This window comes from Rhineura floridana, chromosome 4, assembly GCF_030035675.1.
Source record: "Rhineura floridana isolate rRhiFlo1 chromosome 4, rRhiFlo1.hap2, whole genome shotgun sequence".
In the NCBI taxonomy this organism is placed as follows: Eukaryota; Metazoa; Chordata; class Lepidosauria; order Squamata; family Rhineuridae; genus Rhineura; species Rhineura floridana.
Window position 1 is genome coordinate 14824131 of NC_084483.1, and position 24438 is coordinate 14848568.

Consider the following 24438-nt stretch of genomic DNA (forward strand, 5'->3'; position numbering starts at 1 on the left):
TGGCTGTTCTGATGTGGTACCGCTCCCCTTGCCCAACCCATTTGACGTTGCTAGAGGCAGGATTGGAGATGACAGCCCTGGGTTGGAGGACCCAGATTATTCTCTTCAAGCGGAAGGGGATGAGTGGAGTGACGAGGCAGACTTCGAGGAGGACACCTCATATTGCCTATTTGATGCGGCCGACTTTCTTCCGCTATCTCACAGAGCTTTGGGCACATTGAGCCTTCAAACTACACAGCCCAAATCTACCACTCTCCCCATGAAAGGTGCTAAAGTCCTTAAGTCTTCAAAATCTTTGGATCATTACCTTCCTGTGCCGGACCCCATTGGCAAGCTGGCCAAGGAAGAGCTAGATAATCCTCTTCAGGCACGCCGCTTTTCCATTATGGCCAAAAGGCTCTATGCACTGGACCCGGACTTTATGAATCGCTTGCTTGTTCCAGGCATCGACGATCCAGTCTCCAGTTTAGTTTCGCGCTCGCTCCTTCCAAAGGAGCCCTTTGAACGCTGCATGGACTACGCCTTGCATAAAAACCACGAGGCTACTGCCTTTACTATTCAGGCGTCTGCTTCAGCTTCCATATTTTCAAGAGCAGCTATGATGTGGCTAGACGAACTCTTGGATGATCCCGAACCAGACCCTGTCAAGCTCCGCAAGGGCCTGGTAAAATTACACAAGACAGCAGCCTTCATAGCCGACGCCACACTGGATGCCACCCAGCTGGGCGCGCGAGCTCTAGCCTCACAGGTGGTAGCTCGACGTACCCTTTGGCTCAGGCACTGGGACGCTGATTCTACGGCCAAGGGCAACTTGTCTAGAGCACCCTTTTCTGGGTCTTTACTCTTCAGAGACAAAGCCCTCAAGGCGGTCTTGGTAGACCCTAAAGACAGCCGAAGGCCAGTATTGGCCACTTCTAAGAGAGAGGATCGTAGGGCTTTCAGACGTTTCACCCCATATCGCTCCTTTCAGCCCTTTCGAGGAGCGTGGCCTGCAGGGCGAGGCCACGACTTTCGATCTTCTGGTTTCCGCTCCTCCAGGGGATCCTGGAACAGGCAACTTTCCAAGCCAGAGCACAGAACAGGGGAAGTCAAGGGGCCTCAACTTCAACTTATGGCAGGGGAGCTCGTCAGCGAAGACAATACTGACGCTTTCCCTGTGGGGGGCAGATTGCTAATGTTTGCAAGTCACTGGTTATGTCTGCCATGGGTCGCTTGGGTCAGAGATCTATTCCTCCATGGTTACGAACTGGAATTTTGGCTGACCCCTCCAGACAGGTTCATTCCATCCACTCTACCCAGAGTTCGAGACAGGTGCCGGATCATGCGGGAAGCCATAACCCATCTTCTCGACATAGCTGCAATAGAACCTGTACCACCGGAGGAGAGAGCACAAGGGGTTTACTCCCTCCTATTTGCAGTTCCCAAGCGAGATCAGTCATGGAGAGCGGTACTAGATCTCAAATTTGTCAACCGTTTCGTGAAATACTGACGGTTCAAGATGGAGTCCCTGGCGTCAATTGTAGAGGCGCTACATGAAGGGGACTTTCTGGCTTCCATAGATCTCAAAGAAGCTTACCTTCATGTGCCCATCTGTCCAACCCACAGACGTTCCCTGTGATTTGCCTTTGGCCCCCATCACTTCCAATATCGAGCAATGCCTTTCGGTCTCTCGCCGGCCCCGCGAGTATTCACCAAAGTGCTGCTAACCCTGGTGGCTTATCTCTGCCTCCAGGGAGTCCACATATATCCTTACTTGGACAATCTGTTAATTCGAGCGAGTTCCAGAGATTTGGCCCTCTTTCATGTCCACTCTGCTCTTACGGCTCTACTCACCCATGGTTGGCTGGTCAACTACGACAAAAGTCAACTACTACCAACTCAGAGATTATAACATTTGGGTGCAATTCTAGACACCACGCAGGCCATGGTCTTTTTGTCACCAGATCGAATTACGGCCATCACACAGATGGCTCTACACCTCGCATGTCGTTCGAGGGTGGACTTAATGCTTCTGGCAAGGGCTCTGGGAATGTTTGTCTCGACCATTCACATCGTGCCATGGGCTCGGCACCACACTCGACCCTTACAGTGGGCCTTACTCCCTTTCCAACAGGACATTGCCACGTCCAACCACTGTACGGTCCACCTGCACCCATCTCTGTGGACCTCTTTCCATTGGTGGGCTACGGCCAAAAATCTCAGACTGGGAACCCCGTTCCGAGAACCAGACAGGACCATACTCACCACAGATGCCAGTCTGTCCAGATGGGGGGCCCATTGCAATTCCCAGTATGTTCAGGGAGTGTGGTCCAACACAGAAGCAAGTCACAATATCAACTGGCTGGAACTAAGAGCCGTCCATCTGGCTCTTCGGCATTTTCAACCCTTGTTCCTTCTGGACCACGTATTGATTTGTACGGACAATACTTGTGTGAAATCACATCTGAACAGACAAGGGGGCACCAGGTCACAGGTCACCAGGCGGAAGCGTCTCAACTCTTCCAATGGGCCGAAATACATCTACTTTCACTGAGAGCAGAACATCTCCGAGGTGTGTTAAACGTTCCGGCCGACTGGCTCAGCAGACAAGAAGTGATCCCGGGAGAATGGAAGCTACACCCCATGGTGTTCAGCCTTCTCCAACGACGGTTTGGCATCCTCTCGGTGGATCTGTTTGCATCCAGTCACAATTACCAGCTACCTCGCTACTTCTCCAGGTATCTGGACAACGACGCAGAATCGATGGATGCACTGTTGACTCAGTGGCCAGCAGGCCTCCTATATGCTTTTCCCCCGATACTGCTATTGGGCAGGACCATCAGGAAGCTGCGACGCGAAAGGGCCCATCTGATCCTGATAGCACCGTACTGGCCTCGGCGGCTGTGGTTCTCCGACCTGCTCTCCCTTTCAGTGACGGAGTCTTGGAGGTTGCCACTCAGACCAGATCTTCTATCTCAGGGCCCGATTTGGCATCCGGATCCCGAATGGCTCAATCTGACAGCGTGGCATTTGAACGCGGACATTTGATTCATTCGGGACTGTCTAAGGAAGTTGTGGACACAATTCTCGCGTCTCGAAAGCAGTTGACCTCTCGGGTCTACCAGAGCACCTGGACTACCTTCGCTAGTTGGTGTGACTCTCAAAACGTTCTACCATCTCAGGCCAAGGTTCAACATCTACTGCAATTTTTACATAGAGGCCTGAAGATGGGACTGAAACCTAACACCTTACGCCGCCACGCCGCCACCATTTCATCTATTCTCTCCGTCACGTCTCCTACTATTCCTATGGGTTCACACCCACTGGTCAAACGTTTTTTGAAGGGGGCCGTCCTACTGTCGCCAGCAGTTTGTCATCGCTTTCCGTCGTGGAGTTTATCGAAGGTCCTGCAAGCCCTGCAGCGCCCTCCTTTTGAGCCCCTTCCATCTGTGCCTTTACGTCTTTTGGCCTTCAAAGTCCTGTTCCTCGTGGCGATCACCTCGGCGAGAAGAATCTCAGAGTTGGGGGCACTGTCCTCGGCCTGCCATCTCTGTATTTTCCATAAGGACTCAGTGGTACTACGTCTAGATCCTTCCTTCCGTCCCAAGGTCATTTCGGCGTTCCACTGTAACCAAGACATTGTTTTGCCTTCGTTCTGTCCGGATCCTGTTCATCCGCTCGAGGAGGCCTGGCACTCGCTAGATGTCCGGAGGGCCCTCAAGACATACCTGTCTCTCACCCAGGACATATGGTCAACGGATTCCTTATTTGTATCCTTTCACCCGCGTACTCTGGGGCAAAAGGTGTCTAGCTCTACGTTATCTTGTTGGTTGCGTGCCTGTATTGCATTGGCCTATGAGTCCCTTCAGCTGCCAGTGCCTCGTAACATAACGGCACATTCCACTAGGTCAGCTGCCACTACGGCTGCCTTTGCAACCAATGCTCCTCTAGCAGAGATTTGCAGAGCGGCTGTATGGTCTCCCCCAAATTCTTTCATAAGACATTATAAGATAGACCGTTACGCTTCTGCTGATGCCTCATTCGGGAGGCGTGTTTTACAACAGGTTATTTCTGCTAAGTAGCCAAGAGGTGGTCCCTCCCTATTAGGGGCTGCTTTGGTACATCCCACTTGATGTCAGACTACCTAAGGAAAATATACCATTGGTATCACCTGAAGGGTGATTTTCTTAGGTAGTCCGACATCACGGCCCTCCCTTTTTGGAGGATTTGGGTTTTTTTGCTACCTTACCACTTATTACTCTTCAGTGTTATAATATTTAAACTTTTTTACCAAGTCAAGACCAATTTGGACCTGTTTAATATGCTTGCGATCTTTGGGTCATGTTTTGGGACACTGTTTCCTTGCTGTTAGTCCCGTTGGCCTTTTATGTCTTTTCAGATATGTCTCTCACTTCGGTCTCATCACGAATGAACTGGAGTGGGAGGGGCTCGATGCCCCAGGTCTTGACTTCGATCCATTCTTGCCTTCGGACGCTAGATGGCGCTATATCCCACGTGATGTCGAACTACCTAAGAAAATCACCCTTCAGGTGATACCAATGGTACATTTCAATATATGTAAGCATTATGTGCATGCAATGATGATAGAGAAGGGTTCTTTTGTGTCACTTTCCATTTGTGCTCACTTTTAGAAATTCTGACCAAATCCAGGCTGAAATTGTTCCCAACTAAACAAAGAAAGAAATGCTGTCACTTATGGTTGTGTTTGTCTAAATATGCTTTCAGGGTGTCATAACTGCAGAAGATGAGCAAGCATGGATGGCTTCTTACAAATATGTGGGTGCCACAACTAATATACACCCATACTTGTCAACGTTGATCAACTATGCTCAGCCTGTTAAGTTTCAAGGTTTCCATGTGGCAGAAGGTAACTAAAAAAAAGGTTAAATTAATATAAAATACATTTTCCCTACTCTTTACTGTACGTCTCAAGTTCCGTTCTCTTACTTAACAGAACTCCCGTGCATGGCATTTCCCCTAACATCTCATTTCTTCCTTTGTCCACATGGAGGCACCAGATTACGAGGAGTACAGTAATCTGCAAAAGAAGAATACTTCTATATTGCAGATCTATTTGTGTGCCTTTTAATTGGTCTGCTTGTTCCTTTGTAGTAAAATATGATAGCCATAAATATCTGAGTTTTGCTTGTAATACTTTGTTTCCACCTTGAAAAAAAGTGTATGGCAAATTTCATGCCATTTTGACTTTTAATCTGACATTTGTGGTGTCAATTGCTTAGAAAAGATAAAATTGGTAAGAGAATGGCAGATAACCACGATCTGAATTTTTGTCTTGTTTCATTTCATATGTAGATAGATAGATTTTTTATGCCCTGCCTTTCCTTTACTCAGAAGCCATGGACAAGGGTCAAGATGTTAAACTTTATTCATTTGTGGTCTTTGACATTCCACCAGTTTACTCCTCCCAAAATTTTACAAAAGGGAATTTTCTGTTTTCTTTCCAGAACGCAACATTCACTACAATATGTCCTCTTTTAATGAATCTGTCGGGCTTGGTTATTTGAAAACACACGCAATTGAGTTTGTGAAGTATCCTTGCACGGAGAGAGGGATAATTGGAATGTTTTGTCATTACAGCTGCAGAGCCAACTTTGTGGCTAAACAATGCACAGCCCTTTAATAAAATACAGCATGATCATTGTCTGTGGTAAATGCCTCATAAGTTGCAATATTTTTTTTTAAAAAAAGATGTGAGCAAATGATCATTAAGCCTATACATTGCCTGGTTATTCCATTTTCCTTAACAAACAACAGCTATAATAAACGGCAAATGAGTCGGATATACCCAAAGGGAGGCAGAGTGGATTCCAGCAATTACATGCCTCAGATTTTCTGGAACGCTGGATGCCAGATGGTCTCACTCAACTACCAGACCCCAGGTAGGCAGTCATATCCACTGAAAATAAATTTCAAAGGAAGGCAGCTTGGGCAGTAACTGTCCATCAGATGCCATAGCTTTTGCTCCTAGAATTATTGGAGGGTTCCGTCACATGGATAAATACAAGAATGTATGTGTGTCAAATCAGGCAGGCAATAAGATCAAGAGCAATCAAACAAACAAAAATGAAGAAGTTTCTACATGCCTTTTTATATTGCAGGTTTAATCAATGTGGTTGAATAAGCACATATAGAGGCAGCATCTTGAAACAAGGCACTTCTCTGGAACAATCTATACGGCATCATTACTTAATAAAAAAATTGGTTGGACAAAGAAGGGGAAGCTGAAAACCATAGTGCTGTTTGTTTATTCTTTTATTTATCTGGAATCCAGAGAGCTGCAGTTGGCAGAACCTCATATTTAGGTAGTGGGAATAATCCATAATGGTGGTGACAGACAAGCAGGTATGGAGGTCAAGTGGGTCTCTTCAAAACAAGAGAATTCAAACTAGCACATGGGTGTTTGCCTAGAGCAGCCTTTCCCAACTAGTGTGCCTCCAGATGTTGTTGGACCACAACTGCCATCAGCCTAAGCCAGCATTGCCAATGGTCAGGAAAGATGGGAGTTGTGGTCCAACAACATCTGGAGGCACACTGGTTAGGAAAGGCAGCACTAGAGTGTTCTTTGTGCTGTCCTGCTGTATTTTTCTTCCATATGCAGGTGACTGAAAAATGCTTATGCATAGCTTTGTTCCACCCAGGGTGTGTACATTCGCCACATTTGGAATGTACTTGCCATGTGGATGGCCCAGTGTAGGGGGTTGCCATGCTAGTCAGTGACGATTTGTGAGGTTGTTTGTTGGAGCGCTGCCAGTTCACCACTGTGCAGTTACGCAGATACTGGATGACTATCTGTGCCTAGCACAGGCACAGACATGGTCTGTGCTGGGTGCTGCTCTCCACTCAGTAGATAAGCATGTGCATGGGGGTGGAGGGTGAGGGGATGGGGAATATCCCTTGTGTAGGTGGCCTCAGTTCATGCAGTCTTTGCCTCTCACCCTATTAGAATTAAATCAAACATTCTGCTCTAACAAAGAACAATCCTAGAAACAGAAGCTGCTCCACATCATTGCCCTTGTGCACGTGTCATGACATGATACAGTTTGGAAATCTGCTTAACATGAAAACCCTATTCAAAGGGTGACCTTAAGTCGGAATCGACTTGAAGGCAGTCCATTTTCAGGATTAAGCATTTTCATATTTCAGAATCAGTATTTTCACTGAGCGCATACACATTTTAGTTGAACTGGCTATGAAGGACAATATATTTCCCTTAGATTAAGAGGGCTGTTCAAGATCAGTATTGTTCAGGAATGAGGTACTTAACTATTTTTGTCTCTTGACAGATTTAGCAATGCAATTGAATCAGGGAAAATTTGAATATAACGGGTCATGTGGGTGAGTAATGATTTAAACTGTTGCCATTATGTGGAGCTGTGTTACATTTAATTATGTACTACAAATGAAAAACAGGATGTAGAGATTAGATTCTCTATTCTGTCCTGTTTTTGAAAGGGAGCTGAAAGATATAGCTTGTTCAGTCTAAAGAGGCTAAGGAACAATGTTCTTTAAATATCAGGGGGGGGAGTTAAGATAGTAGAGACAAGAGATTTAGGCTGCAATCTTATCACATGCTTACTTACCTGCAAGGAAGTCCCACTGACCTCAGGTTCAAGGTTATCCTCAGTGAAAGAACAAATTGTTGGCTAGCAAATTTAGGTTGGGAATTTTAAATAATGGTGAAGAAGAATTGTGGCATACAACTACAAGATCAAAAGATCAACTGAGATTTAAAACAGAACAGAATAAGTTTGCATTTATCTGTTCTTTTACACTATATGTCATATTCTTGAAATATATTGAATAACAACCATTTAAAAAGACCTTATTTAAAAATAATAAGTAGAAGGTTTTTTTTAAAAAAAACCAATGTAAATATATGAGTGTCTCAGAGCCAGGATGCCAACAACCATGTAAGAACATAAGAAGAGCCTGCTGGATCAGACCAGTGGCCCATCTAGTCCAGCATCCTGTTCTCACAGTGGCCAACCAGGTGCCTCGGGTGTATTCTGTTCATGTATAATGTAGAGTTGGGAGAAGTGTGTGTGTGTGTTTTGATATCGACAGGGGGACATGAGTAAGGGGTCTGATCTCTCTGCCCTCCTCTTCCATGGTCTCTTGCCATAGTACCTATTTCTCCAACTTACTCATTTACAGTATCAGAACAAGAATTAGAGTGGAGAGTTCAGGTGATGGAACTCCGGGTAAGGCAAATAAGAGTTCAGCCTTCTCATCTGCACACTCTTTTCAACATTAAAATTAAACCTTCCACTCCCTGTTTTATACATAGATGGACCAGACACCAAATGTAGCTGCCACATCTGCTTTGTTCCTCAGTATTTCCACTCTGAAATCAGGAATCTTCTCGCTTTTCACACACATTCCACACTGGTGTCGATATTTGGTATTGGAGACACCTGTATTCAGATGATCAAAATTATCTTGGTCCATCTTGGCATATGATCTTAGTTGTTTTTATAGTCGCTATGAGTGACTTAATGCAGATTGGGAAAGAATTTTCTGCCAGTCAGTTAAGCTAGGGATCAGTTGAGAGGTGCCTTGTAAAAGACAACTGAAGTTTTGCTTTAATTCAGATTCATTTTTTTTACTGGACTTTTACTGAAGTATATCAGATCAGTAATGTACACATTTCTGTAGAAGTCAGTGCTGTCTAATTGCTAAAAATCAGTTGAATGTTGAAATGGAAATAAAATTGCAATGGAGAATGTTTAATGGAAAAGCCACCAAAGGGGAACACACACAAATCTACACAAGACTTCAGTGAGTCTTCCACTCCAGATTTCAGCTTATGTAACTGCATGAGTATATTTGTGTGTGTGTGCGTGTGTCCCTGCATGTGTGCTTGTTCTGGGCATTTGGTATATGTGTGTGTTAAGACTAGGGGGGAAAGTACTCACAACTGAACATCACATGTAGTTTGCCTCTTTTTTTAATGATGCATCCACTGCTGACAGAGACAGGCAAACCGTCACTGGCTAACATTGGACTGGTTCATTAATAAGATGAGCCGCTTCTAAAGAAAAAAAATCTGGAAATGACTTAGCTCGTTTCAGAACCAATTCAAATTCAAACCCACACTCTGCCCCACTAGCCCACATCCAAATGACACCACAGTCCAGCCAGGTGTTTGATGTCTCCATTGGGCTACACAGGGGGTGAAAAAAATGACATCCTCAAAAACCGCTTGTGGAGGGGAGAGGGACAACTAATCACCAAGGACTCTGGGACAAGAGGGTAGGTTTTATCCGAGCAAGAGAGGAATTTGAAGGCTCATGATGCTTACCTGTTGGAAGCAAGCATCTTCACCTCCTGATTTTCCATATGAGTCCGGTCCTCACAGCGGGTAATGGCTCCACCTATCGTGCGAAGGCAAGAATGTCTTTGAAGTCAAGACTAGGGGCATCAGGCCCCTCCCACTCCCCAGTTCATTCTTGCCTTCGTACGAACAAGATTGATATTCTATAGCGTAGCTTAGCTAAGTCTCTGTGTGTTTTTTGTTCTTGTATTTGTCTGACAGGGTGTGGAGGTATTGTTATTTGTGTGTTTACCGACTGTTTTCCCTTCCCTCTGTCTTGTTTCTAACGTTGTTTGCCATTCCTGGGGAACTTCCTTGGGGGGGTTCTCCCTGGCCCGGGCCGTTTATTTTCCCAGTTTTTTGTCCTATGGCCATCGGAGAGACCACGGCTGCGGTTCTCTCCATTCCCAGCGGGAGCTTGCGGCTGCAGCTCCTGGCGCTACCCGCCGATTGCCTCGTGCCGTCACAACCAAGCCTTCCCCGGGAGCCTCTTCTTGTGGCTTCCTTCTCTAACGTTCCTGGCTGTTTTGAGTCAATTCCTTCCCGGGGTTTGCCGAGGCTTCTATCCTCACGGCGGTAGCTTCGTTGACATATCCCCTCGAGAGCCAGCTATTGCGGCTCTCTTTCTTGCGGCTTTGTCCGTTGGTTTTTTCTTGAGGCTCGCTGCCTTGCGTTCCACGCCGCGACAGTTGGGCAGACGGCGGCTGCGGCTGCTCCCTACTGCTGTCTAGCGGCTGCGATTTCTCCCTAGCTGCTCCCTGCCTATTTTCTGTGCCGCGATTTCGCTAATCGGCCCCGCGGCTGCGGATCGAGTTGTGTTCCTCAGTCCGCCATTGCCCCTTCTTTATTGCCCGCCATTTTCATTTGTATTTTCCCGCGCCTGCCTCGGGCGCCATTTTATTTGTCCCCTTTTCCTCTCATGTACTAACTAATAGCAGGCTGCCAGGGCTACTGTATGTGTGGGACAGTTAGGATCCTGCAGATATACAAGGCTTCTTTTCCACACGACTATTGCTGCTGCTTCTCAAGTTTGTGACTGTGATCTACGCCGTATGCACTGCACTTCTGTGGCTGTCTCTTCAGTCTGTGGCTGTGATCTAAACTGCTTTTGAACTATACCTTGCTGTGGCTGTGTGCTGAGACTATTCATACTGCGCACAAGTTGAACTGTACGCTCTGACCCATCTGTGGCCGTGCGCTCAGACTGTGATAACCTGCATCAGCCTAAACTAGTCTGCATTATATTGACACTGACAACATAGTGTATTCTGCCCCCTCTGTGGCCGTGCACCAAGCCTGAAATCCTGAAATCCAGCCTGCATTATACTGACGCTGATACCATAGTGCATTCTGCCCCCTCTGTGGCCGTGCACTCAGCCATCTGCCAGTGCATTCTACCCCCTCTGTGATCGTGTACTGAGCCTGTTCGGGTCTCTACATTCTGCCCCCTCTGTGGCCGTGTACTGCACCCATAGTGATTATAAGATGGCGGAACAGCCAGACATGTCTCAGACAGCCAAGCCACAACCATCCAAGGCAACTAAGACTAAGCATACCAAAGTACTGGCTAAAACTAAACACCTTTCCAGCCACAACAAAACCAAGCGCCCACGCTATGCTTCTGTCCCGACACCTACCACAGCAGCTCAGGAACAGCTGATGGATATCTTTCATTCCCCCACTGCTTCCTCAGATGAGGAGGGCTTTGCTGGCTTCCCTACTCAGCCAACATGTAACCATCCTCCTCCCACATTACCACCCAGAGCTGGTCCTACGTCACAGCCACCTACTGAGCCACCTACTCAGCCACAACCATCTACTTCAACGGGGCTACAGCTGTCTCACGAGTTTCTTTCACAACTTCAGGGCATGCTGTCATTTTTTACACAGATGCAGTCACCACAAGTCTCTGCCATATCTCAACACACCATGGACCAATATGTAGGCCATGAGACAAATCCTTCCTGCTCCCCAAATCCCTTTGATGTAGCTAGAGGCAGATGTTGTGATGACAATCATGTTGTGATTTTCGTGTACAGGCCCAAGCTCAGTGAGCTTCTCCAGCATCACCAGTTGCAGATCTGTATGCCATGGTGGGACTGGAAAGACTACAGAGGATGTGCCAATGTCTGTAATAAAAAATATAACTTCCTCTCTTAGCCTCTGTGAAGTGCAAATGTATAGATAAGATTATGTCTGAACTCCTGATTATGTCATAAAAATGGCTTGCAGACAAGTGTCTTTTGCTTATGCATGCATGCACTCTCTCCCTCATTTAATTATCGGGGTGTATTGCTCCCATGTATACATGCTCAGTTGATGCTGATTTATGTTTTGAAGGGGATTTCTTTCTTTTTTTGCATGTTGGGAGAGAGAAAAATGGTTAACATGAATCATGAGATAGTAAACTATGCAAGAATTGAGGGTACTGGTCTCTTTCATTTAAGTTTTTATTGTATTTAAAGTATATTTGTATTAAGCAGTCTTTGTTTAGTACCTAACTAACCAGTAACATTTCTATACAGGATTGCATCCAGTGGTATCCCTCTGCTGACAGAAGGCTCCTTGATCCGGCAGAGGCTTTCATAAGTGAAACAGGGAGGGAGGGAAGTTTTGCCAGATTCCCTCTCTTCCCCCCACCTCCCATATTGTTCTAATGATCTCCCAACCCTCTGGAGCAAGATTTGCAGAAAGCTGCAGAGGGTGGGGTAAATCAGAGAAAATTGCCCCTCGTTCCACTGCTAGGAGCCTCCACTGAATCAACGTGACTTCTGTCAGGGGATGGGCTCCATTAGATGCAACCCACAATATTTACATGCCGTTTCAGAAGTTACAGAAAAGTTTCACCTATTTTGAATCACCACCATCTTCTAAATAAGCTCCATCACAGTAGACGTTTTGGTGCTATATAAATGCTGTTATCGTACATAGCTGTTTCATTCACTCAAATCTTGCAGCCTCTATTTAAAATGAATTCTCATTGAGAGATGACTTCCTACGTATGTTTTCTACAGATAGAGCTCTTGCAATGTGTTTATGGATGACAGTATGAATCCTCTGGGATTCTCACTACTTGCAAGGCCTTGCCAGATTCAATTTTGTGTCCTTTATACCAGTTAATCTAATCAGTTGAAACCTGCTGAAAATGTGGACACTTGGGATTTGTAGTAGATAGATATAGTATTAAACAAATCTTATCCTTGTGGTACCTCCTGGTTTACAATACCACTTTCCTTTTGGTGTGTTTCAGAAAAGAATCCCAAGTCCTATTTGATACATGTAACAAGGTGAAAAAAGTGCAGAGTTGGAACACATCATTTTTAGCAGTATGGAGCATGTTTGGGGTTTTTTAATATGTCATTAACCTTTTGCAAAAATACAGCTCCTGTCCTGATCACGCCATGTTTTAGTTTCTTAAATTAAATAGCAGAAATTATCATGCCTTACTAACCACGATTTAAAAGAGAGCAACCCAGAAGCAAACTATACTCAGAACTACTCCTTACAACTCCTGCCTGCATTGCTTTCATATGTTCAAAGTTTTCATGGGGGAAAAGGTTCCTCATTCTTACATATGGATGTGGCAAGAGAATGATAAGGGAGGAGTCAGAAATGGTCCCTTGGACCCACCTGAAGGGTGATTTTCACAGGTACGCCTGCCATCAGATTGGGTAGTACTGCCATCTAGCGTCCGAAGGCAAGAATGCACTAGAGTTAAAACCTGGGGCTCGAGCCCCTCCCACTCCAGTCTTCATGATGACGAGTCCGAAGTGGTAAATCTGAAAGTAACCAAAGGGCAAAAGCCCCAGCAGCAAAGAAAATATACATAGCAAATATCATAGAACTTGCAACATGAGAATAGGTTTTAACTAAAGAAAATCAGACAGAGCACGAAACATATAGGTTGAACTATATACAAAATACTGAACGAATTTCCCCAGAAATCCCCCACAAGGGAGGGACGTGATGGCAGGCGTACCTGTGAAAATCACCCTTCAGGTGGGTCCAAGGGACCATTTTCCACAGGTAGCCTGCCATCAGATTGGGATGTACCAACGTAGCCCCCTAATAGGGAGGGATTCCTAGGGAGTTACAAATCAGAAATAACGTGTTGCAGGACACGTCTCCCGAAAGAGGCGTCAGCTGAAGCATAGCGATCAATCTTATAATGCTTCACAAAGGAGTTAGGGGTAGCCCATACCGCCGCCCTGCATATGTCTGTAAGAGGAGCATTAGTTAGGAAAGCCGCCGTAGTGGCAGCAGACCTGGTCGAATGAGCCGTGATATTAGATGGCACTGGCAAATTAAGTGACTGATATGCAAGAGAAATACAGGCTCGAAGCCAACAGGACAAAGTGGATTTGGACACCTTTTTTCCCAAAGATCTCGGATGGAAGGATACAAATAATGCGTCTGTCTGTCGAATGTCCTGGGTGCGAGAGAGGTAAACTTTGAGCGCTCTCCTAACATCCAGTGAATGCCAGGCCTTTTCGAGGGGATGGACCGGCTTTGGACAAAAGGATGGAAGTACAATGTCCTGGCTACTGTGGAAGATTGAGTTGACCTTAGGACAGAACGATGGATCCAGCCTCAGGACTACAGAGTCCTTATGGAATACGCAGAGATGATGGGCTGATGACAAGGCCTGTAACTCCAAAATCCGCCTCGCGGAAGTGATAGCCACGAGGAAAAGGACTTTAAAAGACAAGAGTCTTAGAGGCACTGAGGCAAGAGGCTCAAATGGAGGTCGCTGTAATGCCTGCAAAACTTTGGAGAGGTTCCAGGATGGAAAGTGGTGACGTACCGCTGGAGAGAGGTGGGGAGCTCCTCTTAAGAAGCGTTTGATGAGCGGGTGAGTGCCTAGGGGTGCTGCCGATGAAGAAACAGACAGAATTGAGGAGATGGTGGAAGCCTGTCTACGCAGGGTGTTCGGTCTGAGTCCCAATGTCATGCCTCTGTATAGGAACTGTAGAACGTGCTGTACAGTGGCTTGGGGTGGAACTCGGCCCAGTAGAAGATTCGTGTCGTTTCCTCCTGCAGAGCCCTGGACCTTGTGCCCCCTGTCTGTTGATGTGAGATTTCACACAAACATTGTCCGTCCGAATGAGGACATGTTGTAGAGCAAATAGTGGCTGGAAGTGTCTCAGAGCCAGATGAGCAGCTCTGAGCTCCAGCCAGTTGATGTTGTGACTTAGGTCCTGGGTTGACCACACGCCTTGGACAAAGGTGGAGTTGCAATGGGCTCCCCAGCCGGACAGACTGGCATCCGTGGTGATTAGGACTCTGGTTGGGTCCCGAAACGGTGTCCCCTTGGTGAGGGAAGTTGTGGATACCCACCAGCGGAATGATTGCTTCAGAGATTGGCCCAGCGGAATTACGCGATGGTTGGACCTGGAGATGTCCGCTTGAAAAGGTAGGAGAGCTCATTGTAAAGGTCTGGAATGATGTCGGGCCCACGGAACGATGTGGATGGAGGAGATCATTGCCCCGAGAAACTGGGCCAGAAACATGACATCTGCTGTGGGGCGATGTAGAAGTAAGGTTGCCATGGCTGTGATGGAAGCAATACGGTCTGGGGACAGAAAGAACATGGCTAGGGATGTGTCCAGTATTGCTCCTAAGTGCTGGAGGCGCTGAGTTGGTTGTAGATGACTTTTTTTGGCATTGATCAGCCAGCCGTGAGAGTGTATTGCCTCTAGGGTGAACTGGATCTGCCTGTTGGCCAAGTCCCGGGAGCCTGCTCGGAGGAGGAGGTCGTCGAGATAAGCATAAATATGGACCCCCTGGAGGCGGAGATACGCCAGCATGGTGGCCATCACTTTGGTGAAGACTCGGGGGGCCGAGGAGAGGCTGAATGGAAGGGCCCGGTATTGAAAATGGAGGTGGCCTAGTGCAAATCTCAGGAACCGTCTGTGACCCGGGCAAATTGGGATGTGTAAGTAAGCGTCCTTCAGGTCGATGGATGCGATAAAGTCCCCTTGTTGTAGAGCCTCTACAATAGACGCCAGAGATTCCATCTTGAAGTGGCGGTACTTGACGAAGCGGTTGAGGCCCTTGAGGTCTAAGACCGCCCTCCATGAGGAGTGTCGCTTGGGAACCGTAAAGAGGACGGAGTACACGCCTTGTAGCCGTTCGGATGGAGGAACAGGCTCTATAGTGGCTATCTCTAGTAGATGTCGTAGGGCGTCCTGCATGACCTTTTTGCGTGCCCTGGAGATGGGGGAGATGCAAAATCTGTCCGGTGGTGTCCGCCAAAATTCTATATTGTAGCCCTGGGTGAAGAGAAGTCTGACCCAGGAGATGTTTGTCAAGTTTAGCCAGATGCTGGAGAAGAAGGAGAGTCTGCTTCCAATGGGGATGGGGTCAGAACTGCCTGCGCTGACGGGTTCCTCTGCCATATGCCTGCCTGCTCTGGTATTGGCCCCTGTATTGTGAGCGTTGTCTGGGCCAGGGTGCCTTGGAGGGACGGAAATTTGTAGGCCTGGTATCCTGTCCTCGTCCACCAGGTCGTCCTCTCCGAAAGGGTTGGAAGGAACGGTAAGGGGTAAACCGTCGCACGGGTCTGCGGTCGTCTCTTTTGGCCGTAGCTAGTGCAGGTTTACGATTGTCCTTGGGGTCGACAAGGACTGCTTTGGGTGCATCGTCTCCGAAGAGCATAGATCCCGAGTATGGAGCTAAGGATAAGTTGGTTCTGGCAGTCGAATCGGCATCCCAATGTTGGAGCCATAGGGTACAACGAGCTACAATTTCGGCTGCAAGGGCGCGTGCACCGTGATGGGAAGCGTCTAACGTGGCGTCGGCCACAAAGGCAGCAGCCTTGTGTATCTTGAGGATATATTTCCTTAGTTTGGCAGGATCCGGGTTGGGGTCGTCAAGGAGATCCTCTAACCACATCATGGAAGCCTGTGAGAAGATAGAGGCGGTAGAAGAGGCCCGGATGGAGTGAGCGGAAGCCTCATGGATCTTACGGAAGACAAAGTCAAGCCTCCTCTCATAGGGGTCCTTGAACAGTGATTCGTCTTCCTTTGGGAGGAGAGACCGGGATACAAGATTGGAAATAGGTTGGTCCACCCCCGGGACGTTCAGAAAGGACATGAATTCCGGGTCAAGGGTATAGAGCTTGTTGGCTAAGGATGAGGAACGACGTGGACGAAGGGGACGGGCCCATTCTTCTCTGGTCAGTTTTTTAATGGGGTCTGGTACGGGAATGAAGTGCTGCACTGATCTGGGGGACTTGAGAACTCTGGCACCCTTGACAGGAGGGACAACCGGTTGTACAAGTTCTGGTTGAATGCCAAGAGTGTCCATGACTCTACGTGACAGATGAGAGAAATCCGCTGGGTCAAATAGGCGATAGGAGATCTCCTCCTCCTGGTCAGATTCCCCACTCCATTCATCCAGGTCAGTCTGAAAAACGTTCATGTAGTCATCAGTCTGAGATTGCTCTACGTCCAGTCTACCCCTGACCACCTCATATGGGTTAGGAGAGGGTAGCGGAGCATCAGTATTGTCACCAGGGTGTCTCGCAGAGCTGGGCTGTTGCGAGGTTCCGGGCTGAGAAGACAAATGTAGAGAAGGCTGGGGTTGGGATAGGCACCCCAGCAGCTCTCGTAGTTGTTGCAGGAAGACAGGGGTCAACTGTATCCCTGGGAGAGTGGAAGACGGTAGCGCCTGTTCCTGAAGAGGAATTTGAGGCTGCCGAGGCGGAGTTTGAGGAGCTTGACTGGGGAATCCTTCAAACTCTTCCTCTGATGACTCAGAAGGAGACTGGAAAAGTGCAGGAACGGCTGCATGGTGAGGTTTCTCCGGAAGCGAGGGTGATACGTAGTGTGCCTTCTTGGGCGCCCGGCGACCAGACAGGTGTTTAGTCTTTGCTTTTGCCTTGGCGTGTTTATGTTTAGCTGGCTGGCGTGGTGATGGACGGCCTGCTTCAGGGGATATTGTCACCTCAGGGTTCAAATCCGCCATGTCAATCTCTGAATGAATGCCCACAATGGGGAAGGAGCGGTAACAGAGCTAAGGTAGAAATAGTATAGGACAGACTAGAGACAGTATGACAGGAGTAAGTACGCCCAGCACGAGGAAAATAACGACTCGGGTAAGGTTGGCACCAAGCTAAGTACACGTACACAATGGGGAAGGTGCGAGACCGCTAGTTACGCTGCCACTTTGGCCACGAGCAAAGTCCACACACACAATAGGGAAGGTGCGAGACCGCTAGTTACACTGCCAACTTGGCCATGAGCTAAGTACACGCACACAATGGGGAAGGTGCGAGACAGCTAGTTACACTGCCAGAAAAGATAAGCCTTATTTAACAATCGCAGTGTGGCCAGGGCTAGATACACGCACTCAATGGGGAAGGTGCGGTACCGCCAAGGTGCACAGACTAATAATGCGCCGCCGAAGGTGGAGCATAAGTCAATTGGATGTGCACCTACAAATATACACACACACAATGGGGAAGGTGTGGTATAACGGGGCTACTGGAGGTGCACCTACAAATATACACACACACAATGGGGAAGGTGTAGTATAACAGGGCTACTGGAGGTGCACCTACAAATATACACACACACAATGGGGAAGGTGTGGTATAACAGGGCTACTTGATGTATCTGAAGGAAATACTGATTAGGTGAATATAAGTTTGTTAACAGGAGACTACACAAGTCCCACAACAGGGCTACTTGATGTGTCTGAGGGAAATACTGATTAGGTGAATATATTAGGTGAGTATATGTTTGTTAACAGGAGACTACACAAGTCCCACAAGTGAGAAAAGTATTAGAAAAGAAAAAAGCGGCAAAAAATGAAACAAAATGGTGGCCGCAATATCGGAGCCTCTCACTAAGGCCCTAGAAGGGTTTGAAAACGGCCGGGAGCCAGCTGGGTGGAGTTTGGGTTGATTGGAGTTCTGTTGGTTGTGGGCTGGATTATATTAGGCGATTCTGTTGACGCTCTGGCTGACCTCTGGAATGGGGAAATGGCCAAGGCGGTGGACATGATCGCTCCTGAGTGTCCCCTCTCACGGAATGGAGCCAAACCAGCCCCCTGGTTTACCAGGAAGCTGATGGTGGTGAAACAAATGAGACGGAGACTACAGCGACAGTTGGCGGGAGACTCGGAGCCTTTGGAACTGAAGGCTTTAAGGGTAGTGATTGAAGACCCAGGGCCTGCAGGAAGAGAACATCGCCGCCCAGGGAAGGAGAGTCTGCTGCTGCTGCTGTGGGATCACCACCTCCACCACCCTTCCCTGTGGGACTTCTGCCTGGCAGACCTGCATCCTGCAGGACCAGGCCCCAGGTACCCAGCCAGCTGGGACTGATTGCTACCACCTGTCCCTCTTTGGAGGGATACATAAGCCGGCTGGCTGGGGTGGCCTGGGTGTTTGTTTGCTTTTTGTTTGTTTCTTGTGTGCTGCTTTTTTTGTGTGTGTGTGGGATTGAGGAGGATTAATTTTATGATGTTTTAATTGGAAATTGGTTTTAAATTGTTTAGGACTGTGGTTTGTTTTTGTATATGTATATTATGTATAGCTTTTTGTTATTGTAAGTCGCCTAGAGTGTCCACTAAACTGGACAGATAGGCGACCAATAAATAAATTATTATTATTATTATTATTAAAAAACAGGCGAGAGAGGCGATATCAGTAAGCCTAATTAAGCCCAAGCCGGGCTGAATGAACAGCCGGGCTGAGGGGCCTCTGTAAAAGAATTGAATAAATAAGTAACAATGGCGGCCGCGATATCGGGGTTGGCGGGAAAACGGGAGTGCTACAAGAGGCTTCAGTAATCCCTGAGGGAGGAAACAGGCTGGGTGTCTACGAGGGAGCTACCGCCGCAAGCTTCCCTATGTAGAGGCTGAATTACAGACAGAAATAAGGAGGGGGGAGACCGCAGCCGCGGAGCCCCCGCTAGACGATAAAACAGCAACCGCTGCTGTTGGAACCTCAGAAGACTGAATTACAAACGGAAAAAATGAGGGAGGGGACCGCAGCCGCGGAGCCCCCGCTAAACGGGAAAGCAGCAGCTGCTGCTGGTGGAGCCTCAGGGGAAACCCCGAAGAAATAAAGAGGTAAAGCGATAAGGAGGAGAGTTGAAAATAAAGACTTAGCTACGCTCTGTCTAAATTCCGATCTGCCTCGGACGAAGGCAAGAATGAAGACTGGAGTGGGAGGGGCTCGAGCCCCAGGTTTTAACTCTAGTGCATTCTTGCCTTCGGACGCTAGATGGCAGTACTACCCAATCTGATGGCAGGCTACCTGTGGAAAATTACTGCAAGCATGTGTGCTTTTGAAATGGTAGAAATGATCTCGTGTAGTGTAACGACTAAGAGGCTGAGCTACAAATCTGGAGGCTCCTGGTTTGAACTCTGCAAAGTATCTAGCGCTGCAACTCTGTACATGCCTACTTAGAAGTAAGTATCATTTAATTAATTGAGACTTATTCCCTGGTTAGTATGTATACAATTGCAGGATAAGTGGCATCAGACAAGCGACTTCCTTTCAGTCTCAGTCCTCCCAGTTGCAATATGTGGTCATTGTTATGTGCCTTCAAGTCGATTTTGACTTATGTCGACCCTATGAATCAGCGACCTCCAATGTTGTTGTTATGTGCCTCCAAGTTGATTATGACTTATGTCAACCCTATAAATCAGTGACCTCCAAGAGCATCTGTCATGAACCACCCTGTTCAGATCTTGTAAGTTCAGGTCTGTGGCTTCCTTCATGGAACCAATCCATCTCTTGTTTGGCCTTCCTCTTTTTCTACTCCCTTCTGTTTTCCCCAGCATTATTGTCTTTTTTAGTGAGTCATGTCTTCTCATTATGTGTCCCAAGTATGATAACCTCAGTTTCATCATTTTAGCTTCTAGCGATAGTTTGGTTTAATTTGTTCTAAGACCCAGTCATTTGTCTTTTTTGCAGCCCATGGTATCCGCAAAGCTCTCCTCCAATACCACATTTCAAATGAGTTGATTTTTCTCTTACCCACTTTTTTCACTGTCCAACTTTCACATCCATACATAGAAATCAGAAATACCGTGGTCTGAATGATCCTGACTTTAGAGTTCAGTGATACATCTTTACAGTTGAGGACCTTTTCTAGTTCTCTCACAGCTGCCCTCCCCAGTCCTAGCCTTCTTGTGATTTCTTGACTTTTGTCTCCATTTTGGTTAATGACTGTGCCAAGGTATTGATAATCCTTGACAAGTTCAATGTCCTCATTGTCAACTTTGAAGTTACATAAATCTTCTGTTGTCATTACTTTAGTCTTTTGACGTTCAGCTGTAGTCCTGCTTTTGTGCTTTCCTCTTTAACTTTCATCAGCATTCGTTTCAAATCATTACTGGTTTCTGCTAGTAGTATGGTATTGTCTGTATATCTTAGATTATTGATATTTCTCCCTCCAGTTTTCACACCTCCTTCATCTTGGTCCAATCCTGCTTTCCATAGGATATGTTCTGCATATAGATTAAACAAATAGGGTAATAAAATACACCCCTGTCTCACACCCTTTCCGATTGGGAACCAATAGGTTTTTCCCTATTTTGTCCTTACAGTAGCCTGTTGTCCAGAGTGTAGGTTGCACATCAGGACAATCAGATGCTTCTTTTGAAGCATTCCACAGTTTTTCATGATCTACACAGTCAAAGGCTTTGCTGTAATCTGTAAATTTCCTTCTGAAATTCCTTGGTCCGTTCTATTATCCAGTGTATGTTTGCAATATGATCTCTTGTTCCTCTTCTCTTGGTAAATCCAGCTTGGATGTCTGGCATTTCTTGCTCCATATATTGTAAGAGCCTTTGTTGTAGAATCCTGAGCATTACTTTACTTGCATGGGATATTAAGGCACTAGTTCGATAATTACTGCATTCCCTGGGATCCCCTTTCTTTGGAATTGGGGTGTATATTGAACGCTTCCAGTCTGTAGGCCTTTGTTTAGTTTTCCATATCTGTTGACTATTTTTGTCAAAATTTGGACAGATTCAGTCTCAGTAACTTGTAGCAACTCTATTGGTATGCCATCTGTTCCTGGTGATTTGTTTCTTCCAAGTATTTTAAGAGCAGCTTCCACTTCACATTCTAAAATTTCTGGTTCTTCATCATACAGTTCCTCCATGAATGAAACTGTCATCTTTGCATCTCTTTTATATAGTTCTTCAGTGTATTGCTTCCATCTTCCTTTTATTTTATCTCGGTCAGTCAGTGTGTTCCCCTGTTGATTTTTCATCATTCCTACTCTTAGTTTAAATTTGCTTTTAATTTTCCTAATCTTTTGGAATAGGGCTCTTGTTCTACCTTTTTTGCTGTACTCTTCTATTTCTTTACAATAACTATTGTAATAGTTCTCTTTGTCCCTACGTACTAGTCGCTGTATTATTGCATTTAGGGTTCTGACTGCATTTCTGTCTCCTTTTGCTTTCCTTCTCTCTTTAACCATTTTAAGAGTTTCTTCAGTCATCTATTGAGGTACTTCTCTCTTTTTAACTAGAGGTATTGTCTTTTTGCATTCTTCCCTGATAATGTCTCTGACTTCAATCCATAGTTTTTCTGGTTCTGTATCAACTAAGTTTAAAGCCTCATATCTGTTCCTTATTTGATATTCTTCTGGGATGTTATTTAAATTGTATTTTGGCATTATGATGCAATATAGAGGATAAAAATTGCAATATACAGGATAAAAATACGACTTAACTTCCAGGGTTGTTGTAAGGATTACAATTAAGTAGAATGTGAGGTGCTTAGAACATCTGAAAGCACCACACCAATTATAGCCAACATGATGCCTTCCAGATATTGGACTACAACTTCCATTATCCCTGGCCATTGACCATGCCAGCTGGGGCTGATGGGAGTTGGAGTCCAGCAGTATCAGGAGAGCAAGACACTGGCTACCCCTGTACTATACAAAATACTATTGTCATTATAATCTATTAACCTCCAACAGGGACCTTTACCACACAAAAGAATGTGTGGCAGGAAAAAAACGTACACTATTTTTGTAGTCATGCAGGCACCAAAGCAACCCCTGTCACATAGCAAGCTGGTTACCTGTATTAACGCACACACTGGCACACATGCATTTCAGACCATTGACGATCTCTGCTCATTTATACAAATTTACATAACAAAAAATACATTGGAGGTTGGCTAAAGAAATAAATGCCTGAAATGATTAGCCTATGGTACATGTAATTTGCACTGATTACTGTGGTTTTCTTTTCCATGGTTCAGATGGTAAATTTTACAATGACTTTGAATACATACCCTGAAACTAGTTTTAAAAAACTAGTACTGTTTGCTGCTATTATAATTAAATAACAACTCTAATGTTAAAAAATAGCAATATAAAGTTTCATTTATAAAAAATGCCTTCTGCTTTTTTAAAGGTTTCTTCTTAAACCAGATTTTATGCGACGTCCTGATCGAACCTTTGACCCTTTCTCTGAAACTCCTGTAGATGGTGTTATTGCAGCAACTTGTTCAGTACAGGTAGGAGTCACATATGTAACGTCAGTGACCCACCCTAGAACAGACTTTCTTGCTCCTTCCTCCGCACTGCAGCCACCTGTGCCCCCCCCCCAAGTTGCTTCTAAGGTCAGTGGACCTCCAGAATGGCATAGGTTTGGGCGTGGAACTGCAGGAGGAGGGCAGAATTGGCCAAACCTGGGCAGGTGCACCGTGGGTGAGTGGGCTTCCACTTGTGCAAGGTGTCTCTGCCTCTCACTGCAGCCCCCTGAGGCACATCCCATGACATTCTGGAAGGTCTCCTAGTCCTCAGGAGAGGCTTTATAGGGATTGTCAAGGGTTGTATCAGGGAGGACAAGTCTCCCGCTCCTCTGGATCCAACCCATGGTCCTATATAGCCAGCCTACCTTTGTTTTCACAGTTGAATGGATTGCAAATAGCATGTATATGTATCTGGATAGATAACAGTATATGTGGCTGAAACTAAATGCTGAATATCCCCTGAGTTGTTACATAGTCTTACAGTTTTCATCTGACCAAAGTGCTGTAAATTTCTGTACTTTCATTTCAAGGTAATATCTGGCCAGTTTTTATCAGACAAAAAAATTGGTACTTACGTAGAAGTGGATATGTATGGGCTTCCCACTGACACGATACGTAAAGAATTCCGAACACGGATGGTGATGAACAATGGTTTGAATCCTGTTTACAATGAAGAATCATTTGTATTCCGAAAGGTACGATGTATTTCAAAAGTAAGCTTGTGCTTTGCAGTCTTAACATGAATAAAGTTTTGCTTCAAAATAACTACTGTCCTGAACAACACTTATCTAGAAGAATAAAGTCTTACTAATGCGCTCCATTTGTTTATAGGGCTGCACCGTGATACACTTTTTTGTCATGGGTTAAGGCTGATTTAATCTTAGGTGGTTTTTTTTTTTAAGAGAGAACCTTTTGTAGCTATCACATGATTTTTATTTTTCTGTTTGGCTTTTCCCTCCTCTTGCTTCCTCTTCCTCCTCCTCCCTCTTGGAGGAACCCACCTCGTTCGTGGCTATGCCTGTGTTCCAGGTATGCAGTCTGCTCAGAATGAGCTCCAGCTGGTGAACCTCTACATTCCTTGGAGATTACAACTTCTTCCCTGCCCTGGCAGTGGCTGCTATCTTGCACTGTTCCTTCAGCCAAGAGGGCAGGTGAGATGCTGCATCCAAAAAGCTAAGGTCAATGTCATTACATGGATTAAGTCTGGAGGGTGCTGCCCCCACATCTGAGGCTAGCTCCCTCGTCCTGTGTGCGTCATGTACATTTTTCTCTCTTCCACCAAAAATGTCGTGGGCACCATTTGGTAAATTTGTTTCAAAAGATTGCTTCTCGGTTGTGGTTTTACATGTGCTGTTGTACAAAACTTTTTCATCATGGTGCTTCAAAACTACAATATTTATAAGAATTTTCTAGGTGTCTCTGTGGTCTGGTCTAAACATGTGGCAGAATGAGGTGGCAGAATCCTCAAGTGGTCTATACTGCTTCAGGCTGAAGGTGGGGAGATGCCATTTTTGAAGGTTCCCTCAGAACATTTTTTCCTGCAAGCGAAAGACACCAAGAGAAAAGGTTCTACCTCATCCTTCTCACTGCT

The 24438-nt window shown here is 46.1% G+C and overlaps 1 protein-coding gene across 2 annotated transcripts in view; it reads left to right on the plus strand.

The window, feature by feature from the left end:
• Positions 1 to 24438, plus strand: part of PLCB4 (phospholipase C beta 4) — a 250171-nt gene that overhangs the window by 196687 nt on the left and 29046 nt on the right. For both annotated transcript variants that reach the window (XM_061622541.1, XM_061622542.1), the window contains 6 exons: positions 4726 to 4867; positions 5466 to 5550; positions 5776 to 5900; positions 7305 to 7356; positions 22727 to 22829; positions 23378 to 23542. In XM_061622541.1, coding sequence (XP_061478525.1) covers positions 4726 to 4867; positions 5466 to 5550; positions 5776 to 5900; positions 7305 to 7356; positions 22727 to 22829; positions 23378 to 23542 — 672 coding nt within the window. The remainder of the gene's footprint in view (positions 1 to 4725; positions 4868 to 5465; positions 5551 to 5775; positions 5901 to 7304; positions 7357 to 22726; positions 22830 to 23377; positions 23543 to 24438) is intronic.